At 46.1% G+C, this 16269-nt stretch overlaps 8 protein-coding genes across 8 annotated transcripts in view; 4 read left to right on the top strand and 4 right to left on the bottom strand.

Moving 5' to 3' along the window:
• TSTA_091590 (uncharacterized protein) overlaps window positions 1–93 on the top strand; it is a gene marked incomplete at its 3' end in the record, with an annotated part of 1485 nt that extends 1392 nt beyond the window's left edge. Inside the window, exon 3 of the mRNA XM_002478836.1 lies at window positions 1–93. This exon is cut by the window's left edge and continues 5 nt beyond it. Within this exon, the coding sequence (XP_002478881.1) occupies window positions 1–93 (93 nt within the window).
• A 678-nt stretch (window positions 94–771) lies between these two features.
• TSTA_091580 (uncharacterized protein) lies at window positions 772–1455 on the top strand (the record flags this gene model as incomplete). Its single annotated transcript, XM_002478835.1, has 2 exons — window positions 772–956; window positions 1137–1455. 2 exons carry the CDS (start codon window positions 772–774, stop codon window positions 1453–1455), a joined length of 504 nt encoding a protein of 167 aa, XP_002478880.1.
• Window positions 1456–3686: 2231 nt separating this feature from the next.
• Window positions 3687–5457, bottom strand: TSTA_091570 (arylsulfatase, putative; the record flags this gene model as incomplete). Its single annotated transcript, XM_002478834.1, has 2 exons — window positions 3687–5034; window positions 5102–5457. 2 exons carry the CDS (start codon window positions 5455–5457, stop codon window positions 3687–3689), a joined length of 1704 nt encoding a protein of 567 aa, XP_002478879.1.
• Window positions 5458–5819: 362 nt separating this feature from the next.
• On the top strand, window positions 5820–7463 carry TSTA_091560 (arylsulfatase A, putative; the record flags this gene model as incomplete). The annotated part of the gene is made up of 3 exons (XM_002478833.1): window positions 5820–6545; window positions 6615–6671; window positions 6762–7463. The coding sequence occupies 3 exons, from the start codon at window positions 5820–5822 to the stop codon at window positions 7461–7463; spliced, it is 1485 nt and encodes a 494-aa protein (XP_002478878.1).
• Window positions 7464–8157: 694 nt separating this feature from the next.
• Window positions 8158–9010, top strand: TSTA_091550 (uncharacterized protein; the record flags this gene model as incomplete). The annotated part of the gene is made up of 2 exons (XM_002478832.1): window positions 8158–8212; window positions 8238–9010. 2 exons carry the CDS (start codon window positions 8158–8160, stop codon window positions 9008–9010), a joined length of 828 nt encoding a protein of 275 aa, XP_002478877.1.
• A 754-nt stretch (window positions 9011–9764) lies between these two features.
• TSTA_091540 (sugar transporter, putative) lies at window positions 9765–11471 on the bottom strand (the record flags this gene model as incomplete). The annotated part of the gene is made up of 5 exons (XM_002478831.1): window positions 9765–10011; window positions 10087–10433; window positions 10532–10640; window positions 10758–11202; window positions 11270–11471. 5 exons carry the CDS (start codon window positions 11469–11471, stop codon window positions 9765–9767), a joined length of 1350 nt encoding a protein of 449 aa, XP_002478876.1.
• A 539-nt stretch (window positions 11472–12010) lies between these two features.
• TSTA_091530 (uncharacterized protein) lies at window positions 12011–13217 on the bottom strand (the record flags this gene model as incomplete). The annotated part of the gene is made up of 2 exons (XM_002478830.1): window positions 12011–12868; window positions 12939–13217. The coding sequence occupies 2 exons, from the start codon at window positions 13215–13217 to the stop codon at window positions 12011–12013; spliced, it is 1137 nt and encodes a 378-aa protein (XP_002478875.1).
• A 413-nt stretch (window positions 13218–13630) lies between these two features.
• On the bottom strand, window positions 13631–15465 carry TSTA_091520 (zinc carboxypeptidase, putative; the record flags this gene model as incomplete). Its single annotated transcript, XM_002478829.1, has 2 exons — window positions 13631–14989; window positions 15046–15465. 2 exons carry the CDS (start codon window positions 15463–15465, stop codon window positions 13631–13633), a joined length of 1779 nt encoding a protein of 592 aa, XP_002478874.1.
• Window positions 15466–16269: the final 804 nt, after the last annotated feature.

Here is a 16269-nt window from a genome sequence, read left to right as displayed (position 1 = left end):
ATAACAACAATAAAGAAGCGGATTGATACGCATAAAACGAGCCCACTTGATCGGATAGCTAAAGCATACGAAGTTTGCATGAATCAGTTGTGATTATACAGAAAGAGGTACATGATTTACGGGCTGCAAATGAGAAGGAGAAGCGAAAACGTCAAAGATCTAAAAAGCAAATATCTCACGAAGGAGACCTTACAGTACAGGAAGCCCAGGAACTAATAATAAGTCGAGATCAGGCATCTCGATCTAATCCGGCTGTATCAGGTGAATCCGAACCTCAGGCTTCTCAACCACGCGTACGAGCGCCACCGAAGTGCAGTGGATGTGGGATTATTGGGCATAAAATCAATCGATGCTCAAATCGTACTACTAGTTAAAAAATTGTATATATTTTATATGTGGGTTAGAAATTCAGGCTTGAAATTTGTATAGAGCGCGTATTCCGGGAGAAACTGGCGGTTGGGTGTCAGTGGCGGGTGGGTGTCCGATTACGTTAGTCAGTTTAGGTACGTGCGTAAATGTACCCTAATTAGGGCTACCTAATCAGCCCCACTACCCCGGAATGCGGAGTCCTTAGTGATGTGGAGTAACTAAGTTTTAAGCTACGTACTTATGGGCTTCCCCTTGCGCCTTCTTCCCCGACATTTGTTAGACCGCAAAATTAGCTCCGCGAGGCATCATGCATCATGTCAAACATCCCCTCTAGCAATAGCAATAACCGCCACGGAGTCGCGGTACACACAGGCACAGGACAGAGCAATAATACCGATAGTCATGATAACAATCCAGTCAAACGCCGCCGCAGGATCAGACTGGCCTGTCAAGCGTGTCGAGATGGTAAGATCCGATGCGACGGAGGAACCCCAGTATGCGATACACGCCGGCGCAAAAAGAATCGATCTTAGTCTTTGCGTTTATCCTGCCGTTTATCCTGCGGCTGAAGGGAACTTGAATTTCTCGTAAGTTGTTGTAGAGAGTGAAGCCACAAGGGAGCCAGGCCGCTGACTTCTCTCGCGGCTTTGTTTTGTGTGCAGACGCAATGTACAAAACAAGAAGTGCCAGATGAATCAGACCTAGTCTGGCGTTAGACCATCTATTGAGAATACTAATGATCGTTCTACCGTGACTTTGGGTTCTAGTACTGTGACCTTCGCGACATCCGCTGAGAAAGTCCCATTTACGCCGACCGGTCCTGCTGTGCAAGAACAACAAAAAGGGAACCAAGCAAGACAAGAGGCAAGTAGAGCCCTCAATGGTACCTCTTCATGGGCTGCAGAACCGTACGAAGATATTAGCCCTGGCATTGTCGGTAGCGCGAGCAGCATCGATTTCGTGGAGAACCCGTTGCAAGGTGCTTCGAATCTAGGCGTTGATGTTATAGGCCTTTTACCAACCGTCTATGATGCGAGAGTACCCATTGGTACAGCTCGAAACACACAAAGTTATCTGGCAATATAAGGCACCTGCTGGCTGATCTTTCGCTGCCTTCCAAGCCGTTGGTGGACAGTTGTCTCCAACTATACTGGAATGACATTCATCCACACAAATCCCACTATTTCAGGAGCAAGCATTTATGAAACAGTCAGTATTATCTAAAATGGCTTCTACTGTCTCTCAAGGCCTGCTTGTGAGTGGTCTAACGGAACGACAGATATGGTCATTTTTGGGTCGAAGGACTGACGTCTAATCAGCTATCCACCGGCTCCCCCTTAGAGAATGGAGTTTCTCCAAATGACAAGATACTCTTTGCAACAATCAACCTAGTCCTCGCTCTAGTTCAGCAGCGAACACCCTCAGAGTCGCGAAGAAATAATCCAACTACTGAAGAGGTGTTCTCTAAGAGGGCTGACAGATTACTCACCCCTGAACTCCTGGGCTAGAGTCCATTGAAGTGGTCCAGGCATTGGTATGGAAAGCTGCATATTTCAGAAAGGCTGATATGACAAATCGGTCATGGATTGCTGCTGGGACCGCTATTCGAGCTGTTCAAGCCGCGGGCCTGTATGCAGAGTATCCTCGTGGGAGTTAATGAAAGAGAAGAGAGAAAACGCGAGTGGTATAGTTGCGTATTAATGGATAGGTTTGTGGCTTTTTTTCATTCCTTTATTCGTTCCATTTAAACCGTAATATTCAAAACTGACAATCCTTAGGTTCCAGAACACGGCTTATGCGAGCCCGACAATGATCTCAGAGCCTTTCAGCCTCTCATATCCAACGGAAATTGATGACGAGTTTATAAGCCTCGATCCTAATGACTCTGATGCCACTCAGCCAGACGGTGTACCATCGCGAATGGCCTACTTTGTCTCAACACTTAGGCTCCTCGACATTAGATATCAGTTTCAACAGTGCGTATCGCAGCTCAATGAAACTTTGAAGGTAACATTCAAATCTAACATGAATATGTCTCTAAATCTCGACAACCTCCAGAAAAGGATTCGCATACAAAACAGTATAGCGCAATAATCGAATTTGATGACCACATCGGTCGTTGGCATGAGAAAGTCTCGTCGTGTCTACGAGATCCCAGACCTGATTCCAAAACTCCGAGCGCTGCTTGTTTTGTTCGTCAGGGCAACTACTTGAGATGCCAGTATGTGTAAATGGACACTCCTCTTGCTCCTTTTACTTAGACTTTTTAGATTTCTCCACTTACGTATCACTCTTCGTCGTCCGCTTACTGTAGACTTTGCTCGAAACAAACTTCAAGGCCACATACCTCTCTGCAGCAGGTTTTGTGTCAAGGGTGTTTTGAGACTTGCATTCGTGCAGCTCAGGTTCTCCTGAACACGATCGAGCCGAATATTGGAACTGATCCATTCCCCCCCGGCTGGTATATTGCTTCCTACCGTGGGTGAAGTCATCATGTAGTATACTCATATGGCAATGCAAATTGACTTGCTGATACCAATAATCAATAGACCTGTATAGTGCAGGGGCAACCATGGCCATTGTCCTTTTAACCCCAGCGCTTCAGGAACTGTGCAAAAACACGTCATTACAAGAGCTTCAACAAGCGTTGACGCAGTGCCTGAACTGTTTTGCAAAGTATGATCGTCTCGGTATTCGATTTGCCAGAAACTGTATCATTTGACTGAGAAAGATATTTGCAGCAGATTATGGTAAGTCTAGCCTACTTGCAATCATCTTGAAAGATTCCGTTACAAAAGCTCACCAAAGATACGTAAACAATCAGGAGGAACTGCAACTATGAAGACAGGAAACGAGCCGCAGATCTCGTCTGAGTAGTCACATCAAACCCGACAGAATATAGGAAATCAGACTGTATCGGCGCCCATGAATACTGGTAACTATCCAACAACAGATCCACAAAATGGACTCACTGCAGTGAATCAGGAGAATATGGATCCTTGGTGGATGAATGAAGATTTCCATTGGCTGAACACCTTTGACGCATTTGAAGATTATGACTCTGCAGCAAATCTAAATGAGGTTTGGAGGTTTATGGAGTAGGATAGGTGAGAAAGATCCTTCTCGTGTATCAACCGATCTATGTAGGTAGGTAAGCTTTGAAGTTTTAAGATATGTTTGTAGATACCTAGGTAATTGTATTTTTTCAAACATTACTCCAATAAAGTAACTAGTGCATCTTTTAGCCTACATAGGACAAAATTAGCTGGTAAAGTCGCTCGGTTGAGTCGGTTCGTTTCAATCTATAAAGGTCTGCTTCACCAGGCTCTGGTAATTCCAGCCTTTCTCAAAGCAGATTGATACTGTTCATATGCATCAAACATTCCAGACTCCTGGAAATACGTCTCATAATGGGCAATCATCTCTGTCATCTTCTCGGGATGACTTTCGGCCAGATCGTGAATCTCACCCTTGTCTTTCGACAAATCATATAATTCCCACTTCCCTTCACCGCGAGGAGGAGGGAGGAAAACAGCTTTCCAATTTCCGACTCTCACAGCAGCTATGCCTAGCTGCTCCCATCCCACGATATCCTTATCTTGATCGTATACATCCACATCCGCGTCTTTGGCGGCCATCAATGGTATCCAGGACCTACCACGAATGGGTGCCACCTCCCTCCCTCGGAATGTGTTACCAGGCGATGATATTCCGGTCAGGTCGAGGACAGTGGGTAGGATGTCCATTACAGTCGTGAACTTATGACTTATTGTTCCAGGAGCAGACTGGACTGCGGGAGGGTAGCGCACAATACATGGACAACGGATTCCCCCCTCGGTTGTATATGATTTGACACACCTGGATGGCGCGGTTGCTGCAGACGCCCATTGAGGTCCGTACCAAACAAATGAGTTATGATTTCCAAGATTCTGCAAGGAATTGTCATAAAATTTCTTGATCACATCCCCCATCGTTGCTCCCGCCAGGATGGGGACTGCTTCAAGCAAATTCCCCTCCGCTCCATTATCGGAAATAAAGATTATAAAGGTATTGTCGAGTTCTCCAGTTGACTCCAAGTACGAGTAGGCTCTTCCGACATTCACATCAATCAAATCCACCATTGCTGCGTATATCTCCATAGCCCGAGACGATTTCTTCTTCTCTTCGTCTGACAATTTCGCCCATGGCCCTGTACCAAGCGTATGGATCGGTGCAGGTTCTACATCAGCCGGAACAAGACCATTTATGATCAAGCTCTTTAGTCTCCGGTCCCGAAGAGCGAATGGACCATCATCATACCAGCCACGATATTTCTTGACGACCTCTGGTGGCGCTTGCAGGGGCCAGTGCGGCGCAGTGAAGGCGAGGTAGGAGAAGAAAGGTTGGTTCTTTTCATCCTCAGTTCGATTTTGTAAAAACGAGAGCATCTCATCCGTGAAGCTATTCGTAGAATAAAAGTTCTTAGGCAAGTCCGTATCGCCGTCTATGAAGGTGTCGTCACGCATCCATAACCCCTTATTACCTTTCAGAAAGGCTCGAGGTTTCTCTGTTACTCCGTACAATTGTGGTTCGTGATTGTAATGGTTTCCCGCACCGGGCAACGTCGTGAAGACCTTGGTAAAACCTCTTGAACATGGTGCTACTTCTTTGGTTAAGCCAAGATGCCTACAAATTCATGTCAGAACTGGTCGGATTAGTTGAAAGTCTCGGTAAAAGGATAACATAGTCGTACCATTTCCCAGACATCATTGTGAGATAACCATTATCTTGCAGAATCTCGGGCAATGCAGCCACTCTGAAGTTTAGATACCCTTCATACCCAGGTTTGTCTTTGAAGATGTCCGGGAACCTTTTCATTCTCTCGGCCATAGCTCCGAGGCCTGCGATATGCGCATCCGTACCTGAGAGAAGCATTGCCCGTGTTGGCGAACAGGAAGCTGCTGTATGGAAATCGGTCATTCTCAGGCCTTCCATGGCCAACTTATAAAGATTTGGTGTGTCTATCTCGCCTCCGAAGGGAGATGTATCGCTAAATCCGAGATCATCTGCGACGATGACTAGAAAGTTGGGTTTCTTTTCGCTAGACATTGTGTCTTACCTTTGCTTCTCAACTTGAACTTTCAAAAATCTGTCTTACAATTATCCTCTCCGTTGTGGGCTAGATTTGAGAGATGCCATTATTTATTAGTGTCGAAATTAAGCTGTTTAGCGAGTGCTCTTATTTCCCCGAACCGGATCCAGCATCACGACGGAATACCGGAAGTGAGGCCCTTTGCTCCCCGTTGGAGAAGGAAGAAATATAGATCCCAATTAATCCTTGTTTTCACATCTTGGAATGAATTTTCATAAAATCCTTGGTGGATAAGTAATAGAAAGCAACGAAATGGGCAGCGAATAAGAGGTTCAAAAGGAACATAGACATTGGTCAAGCGAACAATCAATATCTCACCATGCCTCATCCCTTCACAAAATTTACAAGAGAGACGCCACCGAGCGGTCTACTAGTCCAAGAACCGAATCTCGTAATATTCATGCCAGACCAGCTGCGATGGGATGCCCTTGGATGCAACGGAAACCCTATCGCAAAGACACCCAATATCGACCGATTCAGTCAACGAGGCACTCGGTTCACCAACTGCTATGTGCAAAATAGCATGTGCACACAGAGCCGTTGCTCTATGTTTCTCGGTCTCTATCCTCACGTCTCCGGCCATCGTAGTTTGAATAATATGATCAAATCCTGGGAACCAAACATGTTTCGTTCGCTCAAGGAAGCGGGCTATCATGTTGCTTGTCTGGCACCAAGGGGGGACACTTATGCTCCTACGGTGACGGAGCTTAGTATGAACGAGTACGGGTTTATAGAGACCCCTGATATTCTGCCTGGTTTTATGATGGGCCCAAAGGCAACAAGCGAACATGCTAAGAAAATAGAAACGGTTGACAAACTTGCACCGCGGCTTTTCTATAAGGGGCTCCGAGACCAGAGTGCTATCCTCGACTACGATGAGGCTGCTGTTCGATCTGCAGAGAAATTTCTTGAGCATCCTCCTGAGGGGCCGTGGGTGCTATATCTGCCGTTGATCTTCCCTCATGTCCCTTTCCAAGTCGAGGAGCCCTATTTTTCGTTGTATGATCGAAAGTCGATGCCAACTCCTGCTCGACTCTCAGAAAAGGTAGAATCTTTTGTTTCCAGTATGATGATTGACCTCATTCTTATTTTTCTGATTATTTTGTACCAATAGACAGGCTACGAGCCCAAGTATATGGAAGCAATGCGCCATCACTACGGATTGGATAAAGTTACTCCAGAGACCTGGGCGGAGATTCAAGCAACCTATCTCGGCATGATATCAAGACTAGACGACTAATTTGGACGTGTCATTGGCAAGATTGATAACCTGGGGCTCTGGGACTCCACCGTGACCATGTTCTTCACCGATCATGGCGAGTACCTGGGTGACTATGGGCTAGTTGAGAAATGGCCGACTGGCATGTCTGATTCACTGACTCGCGAGCCACTAATCATTGCTGGAGCCGGCCTTCCTCAGGGTAACACATTTGATGATATGGCCGAAATGGTCGACCTTGTTCCTTCTGTCTTTCAGCTTTGCTCTATCCCGGAGAGCTTCCCTACGAACGGTAAATCCTGGATTGCTGGCATTTTACACGGCACGCTGCACAAGGAATATGCATTTGTTGAAGCAGGCTATCTAACCAGCGAAGAGCCGCTGATTGAGACGTCCCCGTTTCCGTACGACATCAAAGCTGATCTTCAACATAAAGACTCAGTGCTAGCAGGAAAAGCCGTTGCAGTCCGAAATAAATCGTGGACGTACATCTACCGATTGTACGAGCCTGCTGAACTATATTCACGAGAGCGAGATCCCCAGGAATTACATAATCTGGCAGGTCTGCCGGAATATCAGCCAACAGTCAGATTACTAGAATCTGTTGTGTTTCGCTGGATGGTAGAGACCAGCGACTTTTTGCCGTACGCTGTTGATCCCCGAGTCTCCAATGTGGATTTGGAAGATCCCAATAGTCAGTGGGAGAGACGTGTGAAAGCTGCAAGTTCTAAAATAATAAGTTGATTGATTAGTCACCTAGGTATATAACCAAAATTGTTGCTGTATATGAATTCAAGTTGCCATATTGTGCATCCTTTACTAAGTTTGTTTCCTTCAACGCAAAGCCCTAACTCACCCGACTGCCTTTGCAACTCAGACGGTTATTAATATCGCTATAGCAATCTACTGCGGGCAATTGTAAGAACCTAAAATGGACCTACCTAATTTCTCTGCCACCGTTGATTTTCTCTGATGTAAATTTTCTGCGTCACCAATCTCCACGTTCTACCTAGGTAGGCAAAATGTAGAACCTGAAGCCCTTTCTTACAACTCATGGATCCCTTTACACGGCTTTCTGTCGAACTCATCTGCGGAATCGTCCGATACACTGCCAACTATGTTAGCGTAGAAAGCCTCTTGTCAGCCTTACTTCAAATCAAGGCTCTCTTCTGCGCTGAGTCAGTCTCACAATCATGCAGGGCCTAATGGTATCGAATCGCATCACTTCAACGCCCGAAATACAAAAGCTATTTCGAAATATCTCTTTTATTGTAGTTTCTCAGTTCACTGTACTAGTCTCGACGAGTGCATCCATCGGACACGTGAGACACGTAACGGTCTTCTCGCTTAGCAACATATGGACAATGCGGAAGTGTCTCATCAGATGATCCATATTGCAGGCCGAATCCAACATTTAACATGTATCTGTCTCTCAACTATGCGGCGGAACTTCGTCACCGCCGTCGGAGCCTCGCTCGCGGGTCCAATGCCTGGTTCTGTTCGAGCGAAAAAGCCAAGTGAATCCCTCTCTTGGATCGAGGAGTATCGTCTGTGTTGAGCTCTATGGCATCTTCGACACTTCCGACCTTCGGAAAGCTGCGGAAACACGAATTGGCTGCCTGAAGAGCAAAAGTGATGAAAAAGATCTCGCTGGGGTTAACTGGAGCTGGCCTGTGGAATCATTCGAAAGATTCGATGCATATGCTGTGTGGAACGATCTCCATCCGTTCTTGGTTGAACATATTTGGACCGTAGGCGCAGTACTTGAGGGTTTGGGCCTCCGCCCATCATCATCACCATACAGACGCTCCGATCAACAGGAGCAACAAGAGTCTTCCATACGAGCCGCCTGGCATTCCAATCCAGAAACACCAATGCCACTTTTCCTGTCATTCGACCTCCTCACCACATTGGCAATGATAACAACTACCCGACCTGGTTCCAACTTCCCACCGCCAGCGGCCGAGAAGATCCCAGTTACCGTTTTCCTGACCTCTACCTTCAAAGTTCTACAGCGAGCCCTCATCGCAGACGATGTGTTCCATTCACTCGGCATGGCCCTCTCGCGGGCTCGATCCGCTGTCACTGGTATGGTAGAATTTCAACCGTATAGACGTCTGGGTGTGCTTCTGTGGGATAAGTGGCGCATGTACTCTGTTGGACTGATGCCGAATACGGCGCAGATGCGAGTGCCGACTCCGGATGGGGGTTTTATTGAAGTGAATGATAATCGAGAGACTATACAGGAGCTGCAGGCAAGATGGTTGGCGTCAGTTGGGAAGAAGCTGTAACATACGGAATGCCGTAAGGATACATGGATCCGTTCATATGTGTGCTTGCTAAAATGTATTTAATGAGTCTGATCCAATACTGCCAAACCCAAGTCGCTTCTCCCATAATTATTTGCCGAGCATGTTTACAAAAAGTAAACCAGGTTGGCAACGGAGCGAGGATATGAGCACACTCTACCATCGCCTTCACCTTGAACGGCACCAACAGCGCCATTACGATGTGCTCTGAACTAACTAGGTACCAACCCCTGCGAGTCAGGCATCAGGCGCCGTCCTTGGATGCTTTCCATATATAGACCAAGTATCGAATTATCTAGGTAGAAAATAACTGATTGATATGTTCTGCATTCTAGCAGATTGGAGATTAATTGGTTCCAGAACTGCCTAGGTACGATTGAAATCATAAAGCTCTCCTTTAACCGTGATCGAAGGCCTCCCACTCATCATTTCGCTCCAAAAGAGATGGGAAAAAAACGACTTATATAGAAGTCTTAACATTTCCCACATGCAATGCAGCATTCTTTCCCGTCTCTCCCTCTATATCATGACCAACCGACTCGCATGCATTCACCGCATGATCTTCCATGGCTGCTATTTTATGACCGATACTTTCAATTCCAGGTTTGTAGTCTATTCTTCTCCAATTATTAGTCTTATCTTCCTTGAAAGTTGAAAACACATTGGAGGATCTTGGAATATTGAAAATCAACTTACCGCGGAATTTTCTAATGGTAATCTCGCCGTAAACATCTCATCAACTCTCCTCAAGCGGGCGGCCCATAAGCTCCGGAAAGTAGAAATAAGCCCACATCAAACCTAGGAAGCCGATAGTACCGTATACAAAGCCAAGTTTTAAGTGAAGGTTGCCGTAATCAATATCAATGAGATACGGTACGGTGAAGCTGACCACAAAGGCGAAGATGTTCTGGAACAACCAGCCAACTACTGCAGACTTGTCGAGTAGTCGAAGAACTGGTATCTTGGAGCCAGTCCCGGGGCCCCTAACGAAAGAGATTAATAATTAAAAATCCTCCTGAAATAAAAGGCATATTCCGGAAAGAGGTCTGAATACGTACATTCCACCGAAGGAGAAGGAGAAGAAGAACGAATATAAGATTGTCATTGCTACGATCCCGGCTTCTTGTTGGAAATTGACTATTCCCAAACCTAAGCCGCTTATGGTGGTTAAGGTTGCACTGCATAAAGAACTGAAAATAAGGTACATTCGACGACGACCAATTCTGCCCACGAGGAAGAAGGTCAGGAGCGGCCCCAGTACATGGATAGCGTGGGAAATCAGCGTGAACTTGTATGGATCTATAGTCCCCAAGGTCCTAATGAACACAACCCCGTATTGAGTTGCGAATGCCTGCCCCGTGAGCTGATTGAGACACTGAACAATGACAACGATAGTTGTTCGACGCTGGGAATCTTTTATTAATCGCTGCTCTCCTGCAACTGGTAAAGCTGCATCAGGGGGAAGACGAAGAGAAAGAGAGAATAGAAAAAGATAGAACTCACTAAATTCGTCCCTCTGACTATATCGCGCCAACTCCCCTTTTCGACTTCCATCGCCAATGACTCTTTCATAAGCGCGAGATCTACCTCCGGTGCATAGTCCGGATTAGAGCTGTAGAGATACCGCATATACTTCAGGGCCTGTTCATCTTTGCCCTTTCGTAGCGGCTAACGAGGCGATTCAGGCAGCATCCAGCCATAAAGAATGATAAAAGAGGGGATGACGAACATAACTGCAATGGGGATATTCCAGTTGTAGTCAATCTCCAGTCTGGAAGTGCGATATGTAATACACGACATAATGACAGAGCCAAACACATGATTGAAGATGTAGCTAATCACCACCGCGCCGCGCACTGAAGCAGGCGCAATCTCAGCTTGGAACATGGGCACTACATACCCTTCCATGCCAGCGTAGCCTTGCACAAGCAAACAACCTGCTAGAACTTGCGCATAGCTTTTGGCACAGTAAGAAATGATAACTCCAATCAAGCAGATAAACAACATCAAGAATATGACCAGACGACGACCGAAGCTTTCACCGGTAAATCCTCCCAATACAACTCCCGCTGCGAAAGTAATCCGCGGCAAGCTATTTAGTAGACTAAGTTGTGTTGCTGTAAAGAAGTGCTTGTGTGTTTTGGGATTGTATGATCCGAACCGTCTTTGAAAAGCTATACGATCATGATTAGTCTTATTCTACCTAGTCTCTGATCAGCCATCCAGAATAACGATTATAACATCTGTCCATAGCTTGTATAGTGCTATATGCAACATTTTCCATACCGAAGTTGAAGACACTCAGACTCATCAGGATGGAGCACACAGCCAGTCTCCATGTGAAGTGACGGATGAAGGGTAAATTCTCGACTTGCATGATAGCAAGGTCCAGTTTCAGGCAGATATCGCTTGATTCCAGAGATAGTATGCCATAGGTTGACATGGCGAGAGAGATCTAGTGTTTTGACCGGGTTGTGTTGCTTTCTTGTAGGTTATGTGCATCGACGAAAGTCTGGGGAAAGGTGCGATACGAACCTTGTTGCTCGAATCTGGGGTTGCGGGGAAGTGGAGCAAGCAAGACCCTGCTGCTCAAAGATGACAAACCCATAATCGTGAAATTCCAAGAGAACTAGTACTATACTCCAAAGCAAGAAGGGTAGAAAACCTGGGGATAGATGCCGAGCGACGGGGAGATTAGCCATGAATCTACCCTAAATCCCCACGTACTTGGATCAACGCGGACAGGCAGATTTGCCCTAACTAACTACGGTTGGACTACTCTACTCCTGAATGAAGAGATTTGCGGGCATCGGCTGTGTCTAGATATTCTTTACCGTGCGATTCTCTTATCAGGTGGCGAGCCTGCGCGACGAACTATGGAATATCAAGCAACCTTGGGAGTGAACCGAACTCAGGAAATATGACTGGGATTGCTTCCAAAAAGGGGACTGTCGCTTCATTGACAAAGAAAGAAATCAAAAATCAACTAGGTGAAATGTCCTGACCCCCTCTTCTCCCCGTGCTCGAACTACTCAAGTCCTTCAAATCCCTCTTCCACGCCAATACCACCATCTTAATATCCAACAACTCCTTATTCAAGCTGTTATTCCGACTCTGCAACACCGCCACCTTCTTATTCTCAACCCTCAACGCTTTAACCCTCGACTCCAAATCGGCAATACCAACCTCGAGCCCTCGCTGCCGAACCCGGGTCCTATCCAGAGTCCGTCGAAGGACTTCCATACTAACTTCGTTGTAATCTTGCATGAATTTATCCATCTCCTCTTGCCCATCTCTCATGCGACTATACGTGCCACCGCATAGGAGAGTATCAGCATGTAATGTAATAGTTGATAAAATCACCTCTTTGAGATCGTTATAGTTCCCCGTTTCGTTGTCGAAGATTTCGCGAGCGGCGGCTACAAACCCCATTGTCCACCAGTGACTATATACCCAGTTTGTGAATCGTGTTTGAGCGAGGTCTTTCAGTGGGTGGATGAGGTATTTGTCCGCGATGGCGTAGACATGTAGTGATTTGGGGGGTGAAGTAGGAGATGATTTTCCTTTGCTGCTTCTGTCTAAGACATTGCTATTCACATGTCCATGTCTTCTTGATCGAGAAATGTGTCTGTCTTCGTCATTATCGTTGGTGTCATCGTCTTCATCAATCCCCGTATCCATCTCCGAATAATGCTGTCTTATCCGCTTAATTCCATTATCGCAACAGTCATAACCCCAGTCCTCGGCATCATCATATCGATGGGTATACAAATACCGAATCATCCGTTCCACAATCTCTGGATCATCATCAGTGAGCGTTATAGAATTCGTCGATGCTTCCTATATCTCATTAGCCATTCTCCACCTATGCTATAGTTACTCTGTTGCGAGAAAGGGGTAGGGGGCATACAATAAACGACCCCCGACAAGCAGCCTCAAATATCCCCGATTGAGGACAAATAACAGCGCGATGAACATGGAATTCCGTCACTGAACCCTTGACTCGAATCACGAAATCGGTATATTGCCTGTTCTTGTATATGCCCCAGATCAATGAACGGAAAAAGTATGGGCTGTCGTTTGATATACGATGGTGTCGGCTTCGAAGGTATGTTGTTGGATGTTGCCCATGAGACTCATAATTGTCCTGGGAAGGTTCGGCTGGAGAAATGTTGGTTTCAGTGGACATGATTGATGATTATTTCCAAGTTTTTCCAGGTTATGTCTGGTATAACTCTGTCTCCTTGGGATATCGAGCCCTAGAGATCAACTTTCAGTGCCATTGAGGACAATTGAGCACCGGACAAGACTGATTGCTCGACATTGAGCTATTCAGAGAATAAATCAATCCCGAAATAAATCTAAAGCTGGTTCCTGGGCCCATGGTTAAGAGTGATGATGTATGAGGTTATTCGTCATCGCCGGAAACGGACGCCGGCCGTAACCCTAATCACCACTCCCTATTCGTGTCAATTGTCATACATCCAGAGCATTTATTTGACACATAAATTCAAGTTAAAGTAATTATTATCAATGGTATCAAATCCGAACTCCTAGAGTAAACAAACATCCCAATATTTCAGATAAGTACAGGTTAAGTTTTCACCACAACCCCCAGCCCTCGTCTTGATATACATCTTCTTCAACCACCGAAGAGTAATCACGGTCATTACCCGGCTTTTCAAGCTCGTCCTCGTTCATGTTGAAAAATAAACGATCAAAAGTACGAGAGGAACCGTTTTCTTGCTCTGATGTTGACTTGGAGCCTGGGATAAACTCCCATTCCAATGCATTCGCATCTTCACCCAGTAAGAAATGGCCCAATACCAGTACCGAGTTAAAAATTTCTCGGCCGGTGGGTACAATATGTTCAGGAGGGAGAAGGAAGCCATACATTCCTTTGTCACGTAGTTTGATCTGATAGGAATATTTGGCATGGAGTTGGTGATAGAACCAGTCTAGAGCACTGCCGCCAGTACTTTCGACATTGGCCGAGACTCGTTGGCCATTCCCTTTGTCGGTAGTCACGACTCCTTCGCAGGCTGATTTCACAGCGTAAGCTTCTTGGTTGGTCATTCTGATTGCTTTGGCAATACCGAATGCCAACTCCTCAAGGTTTTCCAAGGTTGGTGGCACGGTCGAGCAGGAATATGAATAAGGATAAAGAATTTGCTGAGAATAGGAGTGTAGATCCAAGAAGCCAATAAAGTCGGTTCTCTTGTCCTGTGTCTGATTGTAGGCCCACTCGGCAATAGTCCTGGTCTCAATGCTGTCAAAGGGGTTGTTACCAGCATAGCTCTCGGAACAAGGATTTGCACGCGTCCCCTGGCCATCCCATTCATAACCCCAAGAACGATCGAGATCTATTCCTGGACAGAAGGGAAGCCCGGTTGGCTGTCTGTTCTTGCGCCAAAGACGATCCATGTCCCATGAATAAACATATCCATCAGGATTGATGGTAGGAACAAGAACCCAATCAAAGTCTTCTAATAATTTGGTTATCGCAACGGAGTTGCCAAACTCCGTCACCAATTGAAAGGCAATGTAAGCTACCGTCGATGTGCTGATCCATTCACGTGCATGCGATCCCCCTACAATCATAATTGTTTTCCGTGGTCCCTCCTGCTCGTCATCGCGCGAGCGTACACCAAGTCGAAAAGCAGGAATGTCTCGGCCCTCGTGAGTAACTCCAACATTGACCAATTGCGCATGGGATGGGAACATGGATACGATTAAGCGCATCCATTGAAGAATAACGTTGAATGGCTGATAGTGATCGAAGAACAAATCGGCTACGTCTAATGGTCGCGGGACTGTATGGCAATCGGTCTGATCAATCGTGTGGCGTTGATAATCGCGGGTCGGGTATCGGGACTCGTAGATCGCCTTTGATAGATCTTCAATGAGCAAGGTGTGGGATTTTTGGAGAGATTGTGGAAGAAGCCCTAGCAATGAAGGAACCTGTGGGAGGTGAGCACAAGTAAGACAGAGACCTGACAAGCACTTCAACTGCTTACAACTTCCTTTGCCATCCGAATATCTACATAATTCTCATTTGAATCCCAAACATCCAGAAAGAGAATATTTACGGCATCTGCCAAAGCCTCAACTTCCTCCGTGCTGTGAACTTCCATGCGCAAAACGATATCGCTTCCGTACCGACTCCATGATTTCTCCGGCCGAGGTTGCGATCCCACTTTGTTTGAGTGCTTTTTGTCAATGCCCCATATCCGTTCGATCACAGTGTCTCGTAGCCAGGTAAATGGACCCCGAGAGGATGCAATTTGGGATTGTGTTTGCGATGCGAAGCGTACGGATTCAAAGGGACCTAACGGTGGTGAATGTGGGTTGATGCCAGTCCCAGCAGGAACAGCGGTCACTTGTCCGGCGAGGAGCACGGCGCACAGGACGACGAAGACATGATCCTGTCTATACATTCTGTGAGAGACTAAGTAATAATGATATTCGAAAGCGACGCCACGAAGGCAGCGCCCAGAATTTTCAATGAGGCTGCATAGAAGGATGTGATTTGTTTGAAGCGTAGAGGTGAGTCTGAAGTTGTTTTAGAAGTTCGGACGGCCCAAAGAGATGGATGTGGATGCCCCAGGCTGAAGCATTCCACTGCCCCACCGTATTTTTTCCACTCAATATGTCAATTTTTTACACTGTTTCTAGATCGATTTTGATATGAATATCTGTTTATGATAACTTGATAGGTATTCGACATCAATGATCAGGTCAGTCAATCAATAAGACTACAGTTCTAGACTGGTAAAGAACCTCATATGAATGATTCAGCGAGTGAGCGTCGCGATACGGCCTATTACTAGCCGCATAATGGCTGGCTCTATACAGTGGCAAGCGTTAGTCTAGGCTGTCCATGTTCCACTGCAAGTCGTTACAGTCCCACAGTTCGAAGTCGTTTAGAGAAGGGCGACGTAAGTGTCCAATGGATATCACCATCATCGTATGATAGAGATCTGAGTGGGAAGCGTGTGAACCCTAATAAATAGGTTATATTACAATACCGTACATCAGTCTAGACAGTAAAAAGTGTCATGGTTGGACTTGTGGAGTAGAGAGAATATATTACACGTCATTACAGTACATCCATACACAGTGTTACCACTTTGGCGTGTGCATGCATCCTTGACCTTGAACGCCGTCAAACCAAGATTCTCCATGTTCTCAGCCCACTAACGACTTCCATCAACGCGAACAACGACTTTGTTCTTGAGACC

The sequence above is a fragment of the Talaromyces stipitatus genome, genomic scaffold, assembly GCF_000003125.1.
Source record: "Talaromyces stipitatus ATCC 10500 scf_1105507295527 genomic scaffold, whole genome shotgun sequence".
NCBI classification, from domain to species: Eukaryota; Fungi; Ascomycota; class Eurotiomycetes; order Eurotiales; family Trichocomaceae; genus Talaromyces; species Talaromyces stipitatus.
Note: the sequence above shows the minus strand (reverse complement) of the source record. Positions and strands in the feature narration are given on the sequence as shown.